Source organism: Xiphophorus hellerii, chromosome 5 (genome assembly GCF_003331165.1).
Source record: "Xiphophorus hellerii strain 12219 chromosome 5, Xiphophorus_hellerii-4.1, whole genome shotgun sequence".
Taxonomy (NCBI): Eukaryota; Metazoa; Chordata; class Actinopteri; order Cyprinodontiformes; family Poeciliidae; genus Xiphophorus; species Xiphophorus hellerii.
Genome location: NC_045676.1, coordinates 26,816,484 through 26,837,805, shown reverse-complemented (window position 1 = coordinate 26,837,805; position 21,322 = coordinate 26,816,484). Strand labels below are relative to the sequence as shown.

General features: G+C 40.3%; 1 protein-coding gene across 20 annotated transcripts in view; it reads right to left on the bottom strand.

Moving 5' to 3' along the window:
- Positions 1–21,322, bottom strand: part of cacna1ab (calcium channel, voltage-dependent, P/Q type, alpha 1A subunit, b) — a 135,010-nt gene that overhangs the window by 21,551 nt on the left and 92,137 nt on the right. For 9 of the 20 annotated variants that reach the window (XR_004339299.1, XM_032562979.1, XM_032562978.1 and 6 more), the window contains 8 exons: positions 21,132–21,259; positions 20,570–20,666; positions 10,478–10,583; positions 8,946–9,053; positions 6,115–6,218; positions 5,602–5,616; positions 1,925–2,046; positions 959–1,094 (listed from right to left, as the gene is read on the bottom strand). Coding sequence is in view for 19 of the 20 variants with exons in the window: in XM_032562979.1 (XP_032418870.1) it covers positions 959–1,094; positions 1,925–2,046; positions 5,602–5,616; positions 6,115–6,218; positions 8,946–9,053; positions 10,478–10,583; positions 20,570–20,666; positions 21,132–21,259 (816 nt within the window). In the remaining variant the exon portion in view is untranslated. Of the gene's footprint in view, positions 1–958; positions 1,095–1,924; positions 2,047–5,601; positions 5,617–6,114; positions 6,219–8,945; positions 9,054–10,477; positions 10,584–16,802; positions 16,900–20,569; positions 20,667–21,131; positions 21,260–21,322 lie in introns of all 20 variants that reach the window. The other 11 variants (XM_032562986.1, XM_032562998.1, XM_032562987.1 and 8 more) reach the window with 8 other exon arrangements.

The following is a 21,322-nucleotide window of genomic DNA, read 5'->3' as shown; positions in this document are numbered from 1 at the left end:
ACGTTAATTATGCTCTACTTTGTCCTGTTTAACACATAAAATCCCAATAAAATACATAAAGTGTTTGGTGACAAAAATGCAGGAAAGTTCAAGGGGATGAATACTTTCATAACAAACTGTCAGTAAAAAAAAAATAAATCTTTTAATGATAAAGCATGTGATGTAGGTTTATGTATGCCACTATGATGCAGGAGTTCAACAACTGACAATGAACAAACTATCATTATTTTTTTTTTTAGAAGCACAGACATTTTCATGTAAAAAGCTGCCAACCAAAAGTTTCAAGTTACAACAAAAATGGTATCAAGTGTCAAACGTATTATTGTGCCGTAAGAGACAAAAGTCTCTTATTGTGGGATAAAGAAGAAAAAAATCAATCTTTGCTCATATTACATGTTCCAAAGTAGAGCTAAATCTGAGGAGTGGAAGCGTCAACAAACAAGTGAAAGCAAGGCGCAGCGCGGAGAGTGAAGGCGCACATCACAACAAACGTCCACGAAGTCCAAACCAGCATCTCGACGAGAGGCAGCGTGAAGAGACAAGGCTGAAGGACACGAGGTCAATGTGAGTAAAAATAAAATTAACAAAATTTAAAAACCCACTGGACTCAGAATATGATTGGGAATATAATGAAGGACAAAAAAAAGACGACAGACGTATGGAGAAGTAAGTTTGCCAACAACCTCTTAGCTAAGCTAATGTATTTAAAAACAAGACACACTACGTGTTTTCAGACCTTTAACGGCGTTTAATTTCTATGAATTGTCATATGTGTTGCAACAGCAGAAATCCTGAGCAGGATTTCCATTAAAACATCTGGTAATGTTTGAATATGTCGTTACCCACCCAACGCTGCTCCGAGGCGTAGAATGTACGATTGGAGAAAAACGTTTGCTTTGCTCTAGAGTCACGTCCTACTGCGTGTTGCCACGGGTTACTAGGTTGGGACTCGTCGTACCTGGGGATTGTGGCGGTTCTCGTGGACGTCGTCGGGGTAGGGCCGGTCCGGGCTCCAGTTCCCGGTCTTTTGGAACATTTCCTGTGCTTTAGCCGTCATCCACGATTGGCTTTCAGTCAAGCCACCTTCAGGAGGTCTGGAGTCCAGACACACATACACACGAAACATTCAGCTACAGCTTTCACTTCAGCTTGAATAAATGGACTTTTACATCACAGTCGTGTGAAATATTTCACTGATAGGCAAAATATGAACTAGGGATGTTTGTTTTTTTTTTAGAGACATTTTCAAACTGCTTAGTGCATCCAGAAAGTATTCACAGCACTTCATTTTTCCACATTTTGTCGTTAGTCTTATTCCATATTGTATAAATCTCAAAATTCTATGCAGAAATTATGACAGTGTGAACATTTTTTTATTTGAGAAACCAAGAAATCACAAACTTTTTCACAGTGCTGCATTTTTTCACACAGAAAAGTGTTTAAATATCAGAAAATCTAAAGAAATTAAAATTCTATAATTGTTAGTAAACAGTTCTTTTCAAAGTCAACTCTAAGAAGGTTTTTAAAAAATCAATCTTACAGATTTAAAATAAATTTCATGCTAACTTTCAGGGGATCTTACACATCTTCAAGTTTCACCCAGGTATGTAGCACCCAGCCTTATTGGAGTTGATCATTTTTAAACTCACTAAAAATGCTCGAAAAGATGCAGGAAAGTGAAAGAAAATGAAAGTTGTTACAATAGGAAGCAAGTGTTGATTTGTCTTCAAACACAGTTAAAACCGATGTAATTTTCCAATAGTTCCAGCAGATGGCGTTGTTTTAAACACTATCTAGATTTATCATCCGGCACCACAATCCACTTCAGGGCAGGAACCTGAGGAGGTTCTCGTTTTGAAACGGTGAAACAAGAACACACAGGAGCACATAAAACACTCCCCCACTTCTCATCCGGTCCACTCACATGCTGTTGATGTTGTCCGGCTGAACGCCGGGCAGACCGTTCTGGCCTGGCCCCGCCTGGCCCTCCGTGCCCCCTCCCTCAGAGGGTGGCTCCATGCGCTGAAACATTAATGGCGTTCGGTTCTGTGTGAGATACATGACATGGCCTGCAGGCTCGCATCAGGCACACTCACAGGGGAGGAAAAACACATATGACACAAACACAGGATGCACTCGCAGCATGCACCCACACGGGGGCGCCATCGGCAAGCACATGGCTGTGGTGGATTTCGAAAGGCAAAGCTGGCCACGGGACAGCTGATCCGAGCTCCTCTGTCCAGCCTGAACCGTTTGTTGTTTGGGACGAAGGAGACGTGTCGTGTTCAGGTAGGGAGCTGATCTCAGATCTGCGTCACTGTGGAGCTTCTACCTTAGGAGTCTGAGTTAAGATTGCTCTTAATTCACACGTTTTAGAACACTACAATTTATATATATATATATATAGAACTATGACATGGGAAAAAAAAGAATGTACCCAGAAATTTTTAATTGACCGAACTGTCGATTTTTCATCACACAAAGTTTCTGAGTAACATGCAGTTTGGTGGAAGGTTGATATCTGATTCTATACTAGATATCCATCAAGCCGTTCAAAAGAGTGTAGGGTAAGACGCTTTCTACACTACACCTTCGTTAATCGGCTGATCGGATACTTGTGCCAAAAATGTGTAGAAATTACTATGAATTAGGGGAAGGCCTGATGTGATCTGCTGGTTTTATTAAAAGGGGTTGAGCCTGTATTTTAGTCTCTCACCTATGTAGCTCATAGCTTAGCAAAAATGACTCGGGTTGGTGTCCAAGACAAGAAAGTCCTGATTGGGAAATCCACAGCAAAAAATTCTTCTTTTAGGCCTAAATGCCAAAAAAAAAAAAAAAATCAAAAAATATTTGGATTTTTGATCAAGAAGCAGAAATAAGGCAGGTTTAGGAAAACAGATTTTGTCTAAATCGGTTAAACAACAAAAGCTAACCGACTCAACATGCATTACCCGAAGCCAATTAAAGTCTAGAAGTTAATTTAAAAAAAAAAAATCAAACATCTCACATCAACCACCTATCTAGTGCAAGATGTTTAAGATCTTGCCGACATGGGAATTTGTGTTACGCTGTAGCTGCGTTTCCATTGACCATAAAATTGGAATTGCAAAAATAAATCTGCTTGTTGAAAAGACGCCAATTTTGTTAAAAATTCCGTTTTTTGCTAGAAGGTTTTTGCGTGAGGATCAGGTGGTTTTTCGGCCGCATCAAAATTAGTGTGTTCCACAAAACTGCAAGGGAAGCACTTTTTTTTTTTTTAAATACAAAACACAAATCACATGAACAACAACTAGACGTTGCCACTGGCGCAAACCATGAAGAAGAAGACGACAGGAAGTGGGAGGAGGGTGACGGCACAGCGTGTTGTTTCTTATATCATTATGAAAACAAACTCATTCACATAAGTTGTGCTTCTTATTAATGGAAACACCGCAGTTGAGAAACGGTGTTTTTTTAAACATTAGCACAATACTGACAAAATTATGCGCAGGTTTGTTTGGAAACGCAGCTAGCGAGACATAGGGCACTGCAATGTTCATTCAACATTCCACCAATAATCACAAAGTAAACCAAGGAAAAAGAGAAGATCAAAGTAATAAAATCAGGCCTCGGTAGTTCGAGTTAAAGGTGAAGGTCAACCTGGACCGGCCAAAGACGAAGAGCTTGATAAGACATTGTTTTATCACCCTCCAGATGGTTCGACAGAGACCATGAGAAGGACAGAGACGTGAGGCAGAGAGATAATAGACTACAAGACAGAAAGCGAGAGACATCAAAAACCAGACAAAAATGAAAACTCTGACGACCGTCAGAAACGTCAAACGGTGGCGGTGATGATTTCCTGTAGTGCAACAGAATGGTTGGAGGTACAAACAAATGGCTAAGAAAGAATCCACGTTCACTGTTAAACACTGCCTTTCAGTTTAAATAATAAATGCATTTCCTAACACACTTTAACTGATGGGTTTCTCTAAATTTCCATTGTGTGTAAAAATATAATATTTAGTTCTTAATGCTGCAGACTGCAGGTTCTTGCCATCTAGTAGAAGTGTAGTGTTTTTACTCGAGCTGGAAACTTGGACTCATCTTTTTATATGTAGTAGCTAACACTTGTCCTGCAAGCAATAGCTTTTTTTTTTTTTTTAAAACAAAACAAGAAATAACTCCTAAGAAAAACACTCCATATGTTTTTTCTTTTTTGAACGAAATCTGTGTCATTTGTGATTTTAATTGTCTGTGTTTAAAAGAAAGATTTGGTGGATTCGCTTGTTCAGTAAATAAAGAAATACAGTTAAACTATGAAGGGTGGTACAATAGGATCCTAAACATCTAAAATCAAAATAAGATGCATTATTTTTATGAATAATTTATAAAAAAAAAAAATCACATTGCCATTCACTAAAATCGACACACCATCCTATCGAGTCTGATATTTTTTAAAGGTGGATTCATCCTTGCATGTTGTGAGTTAATGAAACATGAGTGTGGAAAGAATAAAGTGAGCTGACATAGAAATGGACGCACCAACAAACTGGACTAACATACTCTCCAGTCTCCACTGCGTTGCATTTTGTTTGCAAGAGAGAAATTCCTCCATGGAAAAGTAATCAGAGTAAATGTGGGTCGGATCAGGGATTCTGCAACCTGCAGCTGCTTGGTCTCCTTTTCATTTAGACGGCATTACAAAACGCTGCGTTAGATTTAGCAGGAATGTCTTAATAAATGATTGATTGAATCAACATGGCTTTTTCTACTGTGTGTATGTTTATTCTGCCACGGAAATAAACATTTTAAACATTTGAATAGTTGAGGGTCACACAGACGGCGGCGCCATTCACAGCTTTTAGAAATTAGTTAGCGTAATGAATTAACAAATCATTCTTATAAGATTTCTTTTAAAACGCCTGCTTTTAACCGTTAAAAGTAAAAAAATAAAAAATATTGAGCTCTTAAGACAAGAACTGGAGTTTCATGATTATATTGTTACTATTTTTTTAAGAGATTAACGAGAAAGCCTCACATCTAGTATCACGTGTTCACCATAATCCAGCATATTTCCAACTTAACCCGAGGCAGAGACTCAAAAATTCATTTATTCCTGGTCAGTGAAATAAATGTGAATGCAGCCGCTTGGTGTGGAAGTTGTTCTAGAAGGAAGGAAAGTCACATTTTCAGTATCAGTCAGGAGTGTAATAATCCGCATTGGACTTTAATTTCAGCGGCTACTGGAAACTTTAGGCGAAAAACAGAAAAGGTAGAAGTATTTCAATTAACAAGTTTGTGTTTATCAGTCCTTAAACAATTGTGGATCTTTATCGTTAACGCTGAGATTTTCGAAACGATGTCAACGACAACAAAGATTGCTAAGACTAATTCAATACTGACAGCTCATAGTTGTAGGAGGTGGGTTTTGTGGCTTTAAACAATTTTTTAAAAATAGCTATCTGTAGCATGAAGGTTGCAAACGCCTGACAGACCGAAACCTCACGAAACGTTTCAAATTGCCAAACGGAACCAGGACGTTTACGATAAGAGTGGAGAGATGTTTCCGAAAACACTGAGACAGTGGGAAGCGAGTGCATCTCGTAGTCGATCACTAACAGGAAGGGAGGAGCACTGGCGATGAGCAAAAAGGTAAGGCCATGTGGTATCATCATCAGCATCATCATCATCATCATTATGTTCAGAATTACCAACGAAAACAAAGCAAAAAACAGGGGGGGGAAAAAACACAGCGTTACTGTCAGAGCATGGAAAAGAAATGAAACCTAAAGTAGCATGAAAAAGAAAGGGTTGCAACTATTTAGATAAAGTCAACTTGCAAAGATTAAAGGCAACCAACTGAGCAACATGATGCTATAAAGAATGCCAGGATACATGCAAAACAACAGAAAAAAGGATAAGAGCATCTACTTAAAGCAAGGGAAAAGGCATCTTTATACAATTTATATAATTTAATGTTTTCTTTTCCATATTTACACATTTTCCCAGAAGCATAGCAGTATCCTACAAAGATGCCTAGCGAGAGCAGAAGAATAAATCTAGTTTTGTGCACTTTGGGGCGTTTTCAGGGATGTCTGGTGGGGGGGGGCTGCAGGGCAACAGGGGGTCTACCTGTTCCTCTCGCAGGGCTTGCAGCTTTTTGGTCTTGCTCTGTCTGTAGTATTCCATGATCATCATGGCAGCGTAGATTTTGCCCACCGTCAAGTCTGTGGCTGCTGAGAAAATGACAAGTTACCCTGGAAGATTAGACCCGAGCGAGATGGGACCCTGAGCTGTGAGGGGGGGGGGGGATGGGAGTGGGAGACAGGACACAGAAAAATACAACAGCATGCAGGACGCACCGGCAACGGTGGCCGCTGTGCCACACTGAACTTCGATAGGATCGGAGCTTCAGTTAAAGAGTTCAAATGCCAATTAACAACTTTTTGCCTTGTAAATAGCAAAAAAATAAAATAATTAATTTATGTACATAGCTGATCTTTGTCTTACGTACAATGGCGGACGGAGTCATAAAGAATCCAGCGAGTGATATTATTTCAAAGTGTCACAAACATTTCAGTGTTACAGATTAGTATAAAACACATATTTGTTTCTTAAATGTGTCAAAAATAAAAGAAAGGATGACCAGTGGCCATGTGTGGTGTTTTAAGATGTGGTGTGGTGTCTTAGAAAGTCTTAAAATTATGCATCTAAAATCAAGGCCTTAAAATGCCATAAATTTAACTTAAAAGATATGTTCATTTAACGGCTTTCTGCATATCTTCACCGGCTTCCAGCTCTTTCGTCGCTCTGAGGAAGTCAGCTGTAACCGCTGCTGGTGCGCAACAAACACAATATTACAATACGGTACAGTTATTAGCACAGTAAAGCTTGTAGTCTTTTCACAGGCAGAGTTTGTACTTAACACTGTAGCTAACATTGTTTTTTTTGTTGTTTTTTTTTTTACTTTGTACAGCTATACTCTAATAAAAAAAGGTAACCGTTTATCAAGGCTGAGGACGATTAAGCCACCTCACTAAGAAACGCTTAAACCCAGAATTCCCAGAAAACAGAAGCTCAATCTTTTTTCTAAAAACTCCAGCCATGTAGTTCCAGAGTTTGGATGGCACACAAAAACATTTAAAATAGAAAAATATTGAGCTTTGACGTTTTTTTTTTTTTTTTTTAATTCTCCATTGCGTAGGAAAAAACATCGTTTCAAAATTCACGTCCCGGTTTTCAAAGTGGCGTGGCTGCAGGTCCGCCATATTTACATTTATATAATCCTCCTACTAACTTTTATTTAAAAATAGCAGATAGGTTATAATGTATTCAATCATGCATTTAGCTGAACAAGAAGAATATGCTGATAAACATGCAAGATCATAAATAGTGTGTTTGGCCCATCTTACAAACAAAATGAAAAATTAGTATTGCATTCATCTAAGATGATCAGCTGAGATCAAACGCTTCTCTGGTCTTTATTTTCCTGTAGTGAAAAGACTTCTATAGAGGATCTTCTATAGCGGGCACCTCTGATACCAGAACTGAGTGAGTGGGTTGAGAGACAGTCAGTGAGGGTCGTAGTGTTTTTCTGAGTGAGTGCATGTGAGTGACTGTGTGTAGTGTACGCTGAGTTTACCGTTAATTATAAACTAAGAATTCAGTACTGCTCAAGAAAGTCTGCAATTGTATTACTCAACAAAATGTAGAGATGTTATATATTCTTGAAGATTTTGATGATGGCAATTGACAAAATATTATGTTTATTGTTTTTTTATGATTGGTTATTGTGTTATTTTTTTTATGGTAAAGCATTTTGAACTGCCTTGGTGCTGAAATGTGCTTAGCAAATAAATTTGACTTATTCCAGTTTAATTTCACGTTAAGTGACTGTAATATAGAACATTTCCAACAGTTAAATATTTTCATTTAAAACTCTACTGTTGGGAGTTGTAGCACATGGCAACATAACGAGTCTAGTGAGATTTAATTTCCTTTGCTGTTTTCCGATTTAGATATTTTTTATTGCAAAATGTGAAAATATGTGACTAAATGGCTTGCCATATCCCCCCTAACACTTTCCACATTACGAAAAACTTTGAGCTTCTGCAAACTGTTGATTAACTTTTCAAAGCCAAACTCTGACACTCTTTAAGTCTAAGTACATTTTGGACTCATTTATAGACTTGTGTATAAATTAATATAAAATAAATATATAAAATATATATATATATGAAACTGTGCTTAGATCATATTTAAACTACTTATCTCACTCCTATATACTGTATATATATAACTTTCTATATGTAGAAATTTTATGTCGCTTACGTTTATATTTGGTGTTAGAAAATGGATGGATGTTTATATTTGTATGTGATAAATAAGGTAATTTTATTTATGTAGCACATTTTCAGCAACAAGGCAGCTCAAAGTGCTTTAATATTCATCACTTTGGATGGAGTGGCTTGACAACAAATAAGCATTTTCCCTTTAGTGTCAATAAAATATATTCCGAATCTAAACAACATGATGGCGGGCCCTCGTGCTCATGCATGCCATCAATTGTAGGCACTGCTGTAACTGTGGACAATTACAGAAAAAGTCTTCGCACACTGATTTTTGTTATTGTAGCTTCTAAACTATAAAATGCTTGTGGTCTGTGTTGTTTGACTGCATGTCTGTGCACCACAGTTTGACACAAACACATACAGTATATAATTGTACCTCGAGTGTCTTCGCATCACTTTGGCTAGCATCTGCCATTAGACGGTAGTGTATGATCAATTGTGAGATGTATGCATGTGTGTAATAGCCAGTGTTCGTGTTGCATACGTCTGATCAGGAGGTGCAAAGCAGTGAATGACACCGACTGGTAGAAGCTGTCCTCTTGGTGAGTCAATGATCGGACACAGATACACCACACCACTATGCCCACCGTGAGTTGCTTTCCTGCGACTTACCCTTGTGCGGAGTAACCAGCAGGTCCAGAGTCTTCTGTGATAAATTTGGCCAGATAGCCATCATCTCCTTCCTCAGCTCCGCGTCCATCTGGTGCTTATCTGCACCGCCTGGGTGAGCCAGCGACCGAGCGTCCACGTACACATTGAATATTTGCATACACAAGCAGACGTCCGATTAGCACAGATTAAGAAACACACAAACCCGGGGAGAGAGGATGCAAAAGGGAGGCGAAATGCTACAATTTTACTAAAGGAATATGCCACATCATTTCACACATGTACACATTCACCCAAAAATGAAGGAAGTAATTAGTTCACGTCAGGCACAGATGCAATCTGCGAAAGTTTTTTTTTTGGTGAAAGAGAAGCCAACAGAAACTGCAACACCACACACATTGTTCGGATTACTTTGAAGGAAAGTGCATCCCAATAAATGCGATATCATAAAAGTAATGAATTTATTTCATTAATTCAGTTCAAACCTGAGACTCATATGTAGATTCATTTACACACACTGATCTAATTTCTGCTCATTTTGTTGTTTTCGGCATACCACTAATAAAAGCTCAAATTTATTTGAATACATAAGACCATTAAATAATAGATATATTTTGAACACAAACATTGTTATACCCTACGCAATCATGGGGAAAACCACCGATTGACAGTTGTCAGGCAGGTGCTCATTAACACCATCTACAACAGCTTTGTGCAAAGCTTTTCTGAGCCTAGAATCGATTCTTGGGGCCCTGACACACTAAGGAGGAATGGTGATGATGATATAAGACAATAACTGGCATTAAAGTCCATAGATGTAAAAGCAGCCTGCCTAAAAATATAAAGTCGTCAAACTACTGAACCATTGCAGTCTCTGCAACGTCTGATCTTTATGATATGCACACTTCAGAATGTCAAGCAAATCTGAAGGTACCACCAGCATCAGCTCATTTTACCTGGATTTCAATACCTATAGATGTACTGGTTCTCTAAGACCTGACATACAAAGAAGAACATAAGAGATAGTAGTTGAAGGATCATGGTGCGGCATGTTTTTTTATGACTTATTGCCAGAACAAACTTATTCACGTATGATTTCAATTGGATTTCTTATATAACAGAGACATTGCAATTGTGAAATTGTCTTATTTTGACATTAGTGGAATATTGACACCGTTTGCCGCCCATTTGTTTTGGAAAGGCAGCTACAGATGGATCCAGGATATGGGTTCGCCACAGTCAAATTCCTTGTGTTAAGCCCCCCTGAACAAGAGACAAAATCAAATATTCTACTTTGGGCTGGACTGTTGTTCACTGGTTCACCTCTGTTCAGCAAAAAGGTAACTTTTCCACTTATTTATATTAAAAAAATGATCAAGATGCCATAGCCTGGGGAAGAGTAAGGAGGCACAGTATCCAACTTGTTTGAGGTGCAGTGTAGAGAATCTATTAAATACAAGTTTTACTTTTTTAATTTATTGAGATGCACTTGCACAGCTACACAGACAGGAGGGAGGATAAATGTCAAGTCATACCCTTGGCAATCTTTATATCCAGTGCTGTCCTGATCAGAGCCATGAGGGTGGAGTTAAAATGCACTGTGTTGTCGTCGGCAACAGGCAGATCCATGCGCAGGAGCCTCTGTGGAGAACCAGTCAGGATGAGAGGATGAGAAAGGGAGGTGTCCTCGCTAAGGTGAGGTGTACCTGAGTCTCAGGGATGGGGAAAAGGGGAAGGACAGGGGTCGGGGTTGAGAGAGCTCCATAGACAACAGCCGGTTGTAGCTGGACTGGATTCATTTCAGTTGCAGATTTTATTTCCTGAAGCGGGAATGACTGAGTTTCCAGTCAGTAATCTTAACTTGGGTCTTAAGTGTCCAGCTGTATCAGGAAAGGTTGAGGTTCCATGTTTTAAGGATGCTATGCAGTTGTGGTAATTTTATGCAAGGGCAATTGCTTGCTAGAACTTTAATAAACTTGTAAAAAGTAAGTCCCGGTGTCTCCTGTTTCTCCAGTGATACTCTATGAGACAGCACAACTATCCAATGCTTCTAAGCAACTGTGAGAGCTGCAAAACCACAAAGAACAATCAGAGCCAAAATGGCATCCGACCCAACCTGTGCCCATGTTCCCTATATGTGTGAATGCTTGTGCGCATTTACACATTTCTGTTGTTACACACATATAGAATTATATATATATGTATATGACAGTTGACATACACCAACGTGCCCAACTCCCCACCACCCCCACCCAACCCTCTCTGACCACTAAAACAAATATTTTCACAGACTGCAATTAAGAGAACTTAATTGGAGTCCTTTGGAGACAAAAAAACCAATTGACCGAAGAGCAATAAAAGTATCACTGGTGTAGATCTGCATGGATTCAGGAGACAGCTATGGTTTCATTTAACCAAGGCACCTGCTATTGAGCTCCCCCTACCTGTAAGGAGGTTCCCTGTCTTCACATATCTATGCTTGGTAAAACAGATGGAGAAACCCGCAGATAGGATGAAGCAAGCTAGGCCAGCTTGGGTCGCTTGCTGTACCTATCCTGATCAGCTGGCATCCATCGGATTTACCTACGAACATGAGCGTTGGGCACTCACGATGGAGGGCACGACATGGCGGCAGGCCTGTGTACATGAGTGTGTGCGAGTGTCGGGCATGCCCAAAGCCAGGTGATGTGGCAGGCAAAGGGCATCGGCCAACATTCACAGCGCTCAGCAGGCAACAGCCTAGATACAACCAAGAGCCATGCGACAACAAAGTGCAAAGACTTCATGCAAACACCACACAACACACCCCAGTAAAAATCCCACAAATGCAAACAAAGCATGCAACATGCTTTCACTTCACTCTCAATATCAATAAGCCCCAACTCATCTACCCTACCCACTACCCCACAACTTTAATCAAAACTTTTACATGACAAGCAGCCGTGCATCCGCGCAAAGAGAGTATCCTCAACTCACAGGAATTACCTTTCCGATTCAAATATCTTTTTTTTTTTTTGCAGCATCTACTGTTTTACATTCACTGATCCTTTGGTCAAAGTCAAATCAAACAGCAATGGTACCACTTTATGTCATGTCAAGATCTCTCTCAATGCCAAACGGTGCATTGTCTTAAGTGGGTGTCAGAACTAGAAGGGATCTGAGTTGTGGCATTGCCTAAAAGGAGAAAAAACTTAGGGGACATCAAAAAGAGATGAATGGTATTCTTTCTATTTTGTTTTAGTTTTGTTTTGGACCAACCAGACATTGTGGTAATAGCATTCTAGGATAAGGGGAGCAGATTATAGAGGGGGGGGGGGGTGCATGATGGGGACAGTTAGTAGAGCTAGACTTCGTCAATGTAGGACTGCTAATGAGATGTAGTTACAGATAAAAAGGGAAGGCGAGAATGAGGAGGGAGAGAGAAGGCTTGTGGAAACACTGAAATAATATAAGGAGAATAAAAAGATATTAATAATCTGGAGTTAAAAGAAAGTGTAAATATGTGTGTGTGTAAAGAGAGAGAAAAAGAGTGGTTGAATATTACAAAACACCACAAGTGATAAAGACAAAGACTAAAAACAACACTGACATAGGTCAAGAGGTCAGTTCAAGAAGTAGCAATAATTGGTTACTACGGTTCCTTTGATTGCCAAGGGAGAAGCCTTGTGTCCACTAAGGATTACATCAAGAATATTGTGTTGGCATTGCAAGTAGCAGCAGTTTGAAGCTTTCCATTCTCATTTCAGATGCCCTCTGATTTCAAAGGACTTGGAAATGAACTTTTCTGTACAAAAGTATTCACTATAAACTGTACAGGCTAAAATATGTAATGAAGTCAACTTCAGAGATAGGCTAACCACTCTGGAGAGAAAACAGTGGACAGATCACAAAGAAGGAGTACAGTAGAAACATGTGAGCTTGGGTGATCAAAGGGATGATGAAATGAAGTTGGACTGTGATTGTTGACAGACAATTAGTTGCAGAAGTAGACAGCAGAGTGACAGAGATAAGAGATTTAAGGATGAAAAATGCAACAGAAATTAAAAGACGACCCACAACTTTTGAGTAACAAGGAACAGCAAAGCAAATTTTTGATAAAGCAAAGTAGGAGGAAAGAAATTAAAGGACCAAGTTAGCATAAATAATAGAGAGAGAGAAAGAACAGCAGTGCTGGCATCCAGATACAATAAAAGCCAGAGACACTAAAGGGTGTCGGTTTTGTTTAATCACTAAAACAAATAATGGGGAATACACCAATAACCTTGTAAACATCAAAAGGTACTTGGTCTTGATAACTAAGTGTAAGCTTTAGGAAATATATACCTGTTTCAACTTAAATGAGTATTGAATGTCTGATCCTCATTAAGACAATTCTTGGCAAAGCAGGCTAGTTTCCACAGAAATCATGTCCACTGCCATCTTAACCTTGGTCACAGCTTTAGGCCTTGCCACCAAAGTTTCAGCCTCTACCTTCTTAGACACTGCAAGCATCACACTTAAGTCTCTGAAGGCTTAGCTGCTGATACCACTTCTTTGGCTTTTGGTGGTCTGGCAGATGTCCCTCAGAACTTGAGAGACAATTATGTATTTTAAGTCACCAAGTGTCAGATTGTCAATGCTCCCTGTAGTCTTTATAGATGCCCCTCACCCTATTCAGTGACAGACCAAATGCCCACTCATCCTCAGTTGTTGGGTTGCCTCTTCTACCTCTCCTAGGCCCAACCTTAATGATACACATCCTAGATCTGCATCTCCTCATGCTTTACTTTCCACTGCCTTATCCCAAGCCACCTCAGCTTCATCATTATCTCAAGAGACCTCCGTTTCAGTTTCACAAGCCAAGGGCCTCTGTCGTGTCTAAAGCTGCCTCAACTTCTTACATGTTTCAAGCCACCTCAGTCTCTGCCTTGTCTTAATCCAAATTAGCCTCTTTCCTACAACCTCCACACTACATGTCCCTTATCTGCACTACTTATCTCAAACCTCCTTAGCATTGTCCTCATTTCACACCACCTCGGTATTTGCCTTTGCCTTATTATAAGGCAACAGTCACTCCCTTTTCTCAAGATACCTCAACCTGTTTCATGTCTTGCACTGCCTCTTCCAAATTTAAAGCTACATCAGCCTCTGTCTTATCTCAAACCAATTTAGCTGATTCTGTGTCTCAATTCCCCTTAGCCTTCTCTCCTCACTCCTCCTTGCCCATCAGCTGTTCCAGATACAATTCTTGAGGCAACCCAGAAGGGTCAACTTCAGCCTTCTGTTTCTGATAAGGGGGTTGGAGATGACCCCCATCTCTATGTTCTAGTTGCAATTGTGACAGCCGTAATTGTGTAGTGTCTCTTTAAGATACTCTAGTATCGCTAATGATGTCACAAGTATGCGCCACTGCTTCTCCGTAGAGAGCCTGGGAGAAACGTGCTATGGTTGGACACATGAACCGAGACGGACATGTTAGCTCTCTAACTTTTTAGTAATGTTACGGGTTGTTTAGACTCTGCTCATTTTCATGTCTGATAATATAGCAGCCGTTCAACCGGGCTTTGTAAGGTCTTTGTAAGAGAGTGTTTATTAAAGGACAACACTGTGGAATTCCCAGTACCAGTATGGGTGTGAGTTTTTGACCGTTCTGACAAGTCTGCTGCCTCCTCTCCTCCCTTAAACACAACCCAAGCGTTACACAATCAAGAGGGTTGATGACAATCATGTTACTATTCCTTTTCATGAGGTCTAAGACAACAAGACTGCAAGTTTTTGGCCTCATCAAAAAGATCAAAGTAAACCTACCCCCACTTGGGACTTTTCTTGTGCTCCCCAGGGAGGTTGACTTCTACTACTCCTTTGCCTGTTTATGTGGCCCATGGACCACGCTACAGTGTTTTAGTATCAATCTCATAGCTTCCACATTGCTGTCCAGAACCTCTGGAAACAAAAATTCAACAGTCTGAAGACCAACCTTCAGAGTTCTTTCAGCAGATCCTGTGCCACATAGGCATGTTGATGTAAAGGACATTGATATAGGGCTCTCACTTTGGATTTTCAGCTTCTTTTAAGACATTATTGTTGTGTTAGTGAATTATTGTTTTCTAAGTCACTCTTTGTTTTGTTCTGTTTATTTTTTGCTTCTATGGTACCTACTGTTGCCTTGTACTTATTTAGTCAGTCTTCACTTCTAGTCAACCTCCCTTGTTTGGCTCCAATACCTTATTCCCTCTCAGCTATCACCACTATGGTATCTAGTCTCACATGGTCCTCATTCTCCCAGCATTTATACCTCCTGGATTCCTGAATTCACTTTTTTCTCCATACCCGGTTTTCATGCCTGTCACTCTCTTTGGTTTCCCGTTTTGGATCTTTGCTTATGGTGCTTACCTGCTTGTATTTTTCCAAGTCTAATCTTATGCCGCTTAATGTCTTTACAACCAAACAACATATTCAATTTGCTGCTCCTTACTGAGCATGTTAAATCATTAAACTGTGTGTTAACCTTGCTGTTTTACTGAACCTGGATGGCAGTAATATAAGGACAGAGCATGGCTTTAGAGAAGAACAAAGACAAAGATGACAAAGACAAATTAAATGCTGAAAAGATCAACCTAAAAAACGTTATCCTGGTGGTCATAGCCCCAAGAAGCCAAAAATGCCAAAGTTTGCCTTAGGTTACCAAATATAGAAAGCAATATTAAAAAAATTAAAATCATACCTTGATCAAAAATGCCAAGAAGCTACTAGGGCCAAAAGATTCTTAAGTTGATTTTTGAGTAAAATTCTACTTACAGGTGGACGTGGGCATGTGTTTATGCCGCCAACTGTGTCATCCGCAGAAATAAGAGTTGCAGAAGACTGAAGACAGAAACACTTACCGGTCCTTCTGTAACTGCTTTGTAAGCAGGTAATCAAACTGTGTGAATATCACTTGTAGATTCTCACTTTCACTGCTGCTTGTATATTAAATACAGTAGAAATGACCAGATTTAAAAATAAAAAGAAGAAATATCACTGTCTTTCAAGTGTTAACTGGTGCTTTTGCTATGCAAAAACTGTAGCCATAAGCAATATTAATGGAAATCAACAAGTCACAGTTTCCAATTTTCCTTTTCTACAAGAAACGATCGAAATTTGTATGTTAAAAAAAGGGATAAAACAATATTGTGGTTAAATACAACATTTAATTCATAATTCTTGTTTAGAAGTTATTTTTGAGAAAAGTCTACCTTGATTTAGTTCTTCATTAGACAGGCAAAATAATTACCATTTTAATAAAATGGTATGTAATAAAAACCATAACTACCATTTTATTTTTTGTCGCATACACATTTTGCCGATTGGACGTGTTTTGCTTTGTTCGTATGTGTGAGTTTGCGTGTGCGCACGCACGTGTGTGTGTGTGTGTGTGTGCAGATTGCAGAAGGACTGGCAAACCCCTCCTGCATTCCCTTACTTCTGCGGCATGACTGGAGCAAATAAAAGAGAGGACTCACTACCACTCCACTATCACTTCACTGCACAACAAAAGCCCATCCCTCCATCCCCGCGGTCGGAGAGAGAGAAGAGAGGACAGCGCTCACCACCACCACCACCACAACCACCACTAACAAACAATGAAGAGAACACCACTGGGAGGAGGTGAGAGGGGTGAAGAAGTGGAGGGGGGGAGAGAGTGATCAGGAGGTGGAGGAGGACAAGAACAGCATTGTTTCAGCTGGTAAAAGAAAGGTTCTCCCCAGCGATGGGGAGGTGTAAGGAGAGAAATGGGGGGGAGAAAAAGGCGGAAAGAAAAGAATGAGGGGAAGGAAAGAGGAATAAAGAGGGTTGAGGTGGCTGAGGAGGGTGGAGGGGTAAGGTGGGGGGCGAGTCTACCTTATAGGCGACCCGGGCGGGACACCTCTTCCCGAGGCCTAGCGGCGGACACATGTGTCTTAGCATCTGATACATGTCTGTGTAACTGATCCGGCCGCTGGAGTGGCCACAAAACACACACACACACACACACACACACACACACGCCCACACACAGACAGACGCATACGTCACATGGGCACATGCATTCAACACGCGTACATTGACACATTCAACACACAAAACGAAGACAAACGACGTGAACATGAAAGGAAAAAAAACAACAGAACCAAGGGAAGGAATGGGGGAGTATTAAGGGGAGACACACAGAGGTGTGTTAGGGGGCGGAAACACGAGGAGGAAAAAAAACGAAACCGACAAAGGAAAGGAAGGGTGGGGGGGAGGGAGGGGGACAAATACACAGAGGTTACTGTTTTGGTCACTGTGGAAATGTGGTTGCTGTGGCGAGAGAAAAGAGATAGAAAGAAAACGATAGAGAACAAGGGGGTGTTTTATGTGCCCTTTACAGTCTGGTATTTTCATAGAATTGTGGAGGGAGGAAAAGGAAGGTGGGAAGAAAGACCAGGATTAGGCAGGGAGGGGTTTCAAAAGGAGGTGTAGTTGATGTTAAGTTAGTTAGTGTTGCGTTACCGTTCTATACGAGGTGAAAAGGGAATGATTGCTCGGTTTCTTATGGTCTTAACCCACTTTCTCCGCTCGGATAGAACTGACAGCGGGGCTTCTAGCAGGCAAAGAAAAGCGCCACTGCAGAAACCGAAGTGAGTCACTGTGACAAGTCAATGCAGTCTGGTGTTGAGGCTGCGCGTCCACCAGGAGTCTCCAAACGCAGCTGCGCTTCCAGATGCTCAAGAAGCTCCTTCACGGAATTCTGAAGGGCTTCAAAACCCGGATGTAGACTTGATTAAAAAAACAAAACAATATATTGATATGTAGTATCCCTTCGAGATTACCTGCTATCCATACAAAATTCATTGCTGAAAACTTCAAGCTCTTCCTTTACTTGTCACAAAGCAAGCTGATGCTTCTTTTTTTGACATTGGAGTTTGGATAATTCATTTACTAGTCACAGGATATATAATTCTTTCCAAAAACATCTGTCAGCTCAGATCGTTGCTGAGAGATTACTGGTGGACACAAAAACTTCCGAAATCTTTCCCCTAAATAACACACACACCCACCCTGCCCCCTTTTCCTTCTGGCCTCTTTAACTAGCAATACAAACAGATCAGGTTTGGTCTTGTTATTCTGGTATGTGTGGACATAAACTGTTATTTGTGAGTGTAATAAGTACAGTAATGGCAACATAACTTTGAAGGTCCATCACTATAAAAATGTGGAGAAGCCCCCGTATCGCGTTACGGCCAACCTTACATGGACTCAGATGGCACCAAGAAAAAAGAAAATCAACAGGAAAATGTAGAGTCTGTACAAAATCTTAAAGGAAGTCCTGTGGGGTGGGCGAAAAATTCAATGGCACTCACCATTTTCTCATGGTGCACTGTGACTGTAAGAGCTTTTGAGCATGCACCAAACATCTGTGGTGAGGCAGCAGCATGGCGGCAGCTTATTATCGGAGTCATGGCTGCCGTGCAGAAGAGCCTGGTAGCAGCAGGTGAAGTTGATCTATAAGGTGGCGTCAGCTTGGCTCAGTAATCAAGGACATACCTGTCAAGGCTCCTTTTTTGGCCGGGAAACTACTGTATTTTACTCTGTCCCGGTGTGCTTCCATGTAAGTATTTTCCCATAAATTTCCCGTGTTAATACGTCGCCATCCAACCCTGCCCCCCAACCGGAACTTTTTTCAGTTGTAACAACAATGTTTAATCCATTGTTAACATGTCGCAACGTGTTAATGGATTACGCCGTAACATGTTAACAATGGATTAACACCATTGTTGCGTTTAAAGGCTCATGCCGCCTTTAAACGCAACATGAGTGCCGGTTTTACACCTGTGTGGCAGCGACGGAGACGTACTGCTGCTGTGCAGGCGAGTGTTCAAATCATGGCAGCAAATCAGCAAAAGGCAAAAACGTTGCAGTTTGTTTTTACCCCAAGCTAACAGAGTGAGTTGAGTAATGCTGTTGGATGCACATAATTTGAGCTATATGATGACCAGCTGATGCCAATATATCATGTTAAGCTTGTTAATATGAATAGGCTGCTCATTTTGTTATCCATGTTCAAAAGTGGATAGTACTGGTTACATTTACTTGAGTGACGTTTTGGGGGAAAAATGCATATGAGTAGTTTTACTGAACTGTAATTTTTTGTTTGACTTGAGCAAACATTTATTGCTACTCCTACTTGTGTAGATTAATTTTGCATTTAAAGAAATAGACTTGGAAACATTAGATCCTTAGATTTCTGCAAGGTATGAGCTAATATTTCTGCAAAGTTGAGCGTAATTACTCAACATTTAATTATGAAAGGTTACATAAAGGTTTGTTTATGCATTTATATTAAAGTAGAAGTTAGCTTAGTCTGACCCCTCCCCTTCTGATGGCAGCAGGGGAAGGATAACGATTTCCCGTATTCTCAAGTCCAAAACTTGACAGGTATGATCAGAATTTGAAGGAGTGGCAGCCATCATGGCGGCCTCATGCCAATAACGCAAAGTGACGCTCACTTAGGGCCAACAGTGCTCCAACTAGCCTCATGTAATACTTTTGGGGCACACACCTCCAAACTGCACATGCAGTTTGCTTGGAATCGAAGTTCTTTTGTGCAAAATGTAATTGTCCTGGCATTCTGTTTAGTGATGATTGGATAAATCAACCAGCAGCGGCTGACTGGGTTTATATTTCTTTAAAATTGTTGAACTGCTCTTTAAGACAACTTCAGTGCCTCTATGCTGTCAGTTCTTAGAGAGACATGTAAACGGCAGAAATTTGTGTGAATGATTTCTTCAATCGCTCACAGAATATGCAAAACGGCTGGACACCGCTCACTTGTTTTCTGTTTGACAGCAAATGCTGAAACTCAGCATTGAGGTGGAGGTGCAGAAACCTCTCAAATTTATATGATTGCGATTGTTTTCATACTGAAATGATCAAAATTAAGTTAAATGAAGTGACGCTTGAACAGTCTGGGAGATCTAGAAAACCATATGGTAGCCTTAGTTCAAAGGTCAGAGTACCAAGATCAAACCTTCCCTGCATGTGCCTCTATGAGAATCCTGTCTCCCTAACCCACTCCTCGAGTCAAACAGATCAATGCACATTGCTCAACCATTTTCTGCCCAGGCAAAAATTAGACAGCAAGCAGAAAGAAAAGACACTGACTGGTTGAAATCTAAAATCTACTGCTAACAAATTTAAAAAAAAAATTAAAATAAGGACAATAAGTGTCATTTTTCCCTCCCCCAGTGTTCAATCAAAAGACATTAGCAAGTGCAGTGTACCACTTCATGCTTCACACACCATTATCAGTGTGTTTGTGATCGTATGCAAGAGAGTGTGTGTGCATTTCTGCATTGTCCCAAACATTCTCATCATCATGTCAGAATGCATAAACAACAGACCCCCTCCCAAAACAACAACCAAAAGAAAAGATTAATGATTCAGTGGTGAAATGAATTCAAAACAACTGGAAAATGCAAACCCGAACAGAAAAGTCAAACCAACGGAAATAATAATAAAAAAAAAAAAAGAGAAAAAAAACTACGGAAGAACTTGTCTTAAAAGTGATAAAGAGCAACACTCATTCCAGTTTCTTAAAAGGCGAGCAGGTTGCGTTTAAGTTTGTGTTTTATGGGTTTGGTCCAAACCTTGCAGGCCACCCTATGTGGGCATTTCTTGCCAAGGCCCAGAGGAGGGGAGATAACTCGCAATAAACTGTACATATCCTTATAATGTATGCGCCCGCTGCAAGAAAAATACAAGGAGGGGAGTTAGGTGAGGGAGCATACAAAATCCCAAAAAAACCCATAAACAAAACAAAACAAAAAAAAAGAGTGGACGAGAAAAAAAGAGGAATAACAAAATATAGAGAAGAGCTCTTATTCACTGAGAAAAAAAAAAATCAGAAACACATAATAAGGAAAAGGCAAAAAGGGGTGGGTAACATTTATGTCATTGGCATACAACATTACAATAAAAATAAAAGAGAAATCGGAGAAGCTAAAAAAAAAGTTATTGTTTAGCCTGGAAAACATTTTTGCTCAGACTGCGTCGACGCGGCGTTTCATCAACCCACGTCTGCCACGAGCTCTTTGTCCCATTTTTGGGATGGGAGGAAAACGTCAGCGGTGAGGAGAGCAGACAAATATCGGTGCAGCAGATAAAAAACAGTGGAGTGTAGCTGCGTGAGAATGATTGGTCGCCACTCACCAGGCAGCTGGGTCGTACTCGGCCCATATCCTTACGTATTCGTCCAAGTGGTGCGGCCCCAAGATGGACGAGTCTCTGGTGAGGTACTCGAAGTTGTCCATGATGACGGCCACAAAGAGATTCAGCATCTGGGAGAGAGGAAGAAGGAAATATCCGTATGAGGTTTTGTCCAGGTTCGGTTTAACAACAAG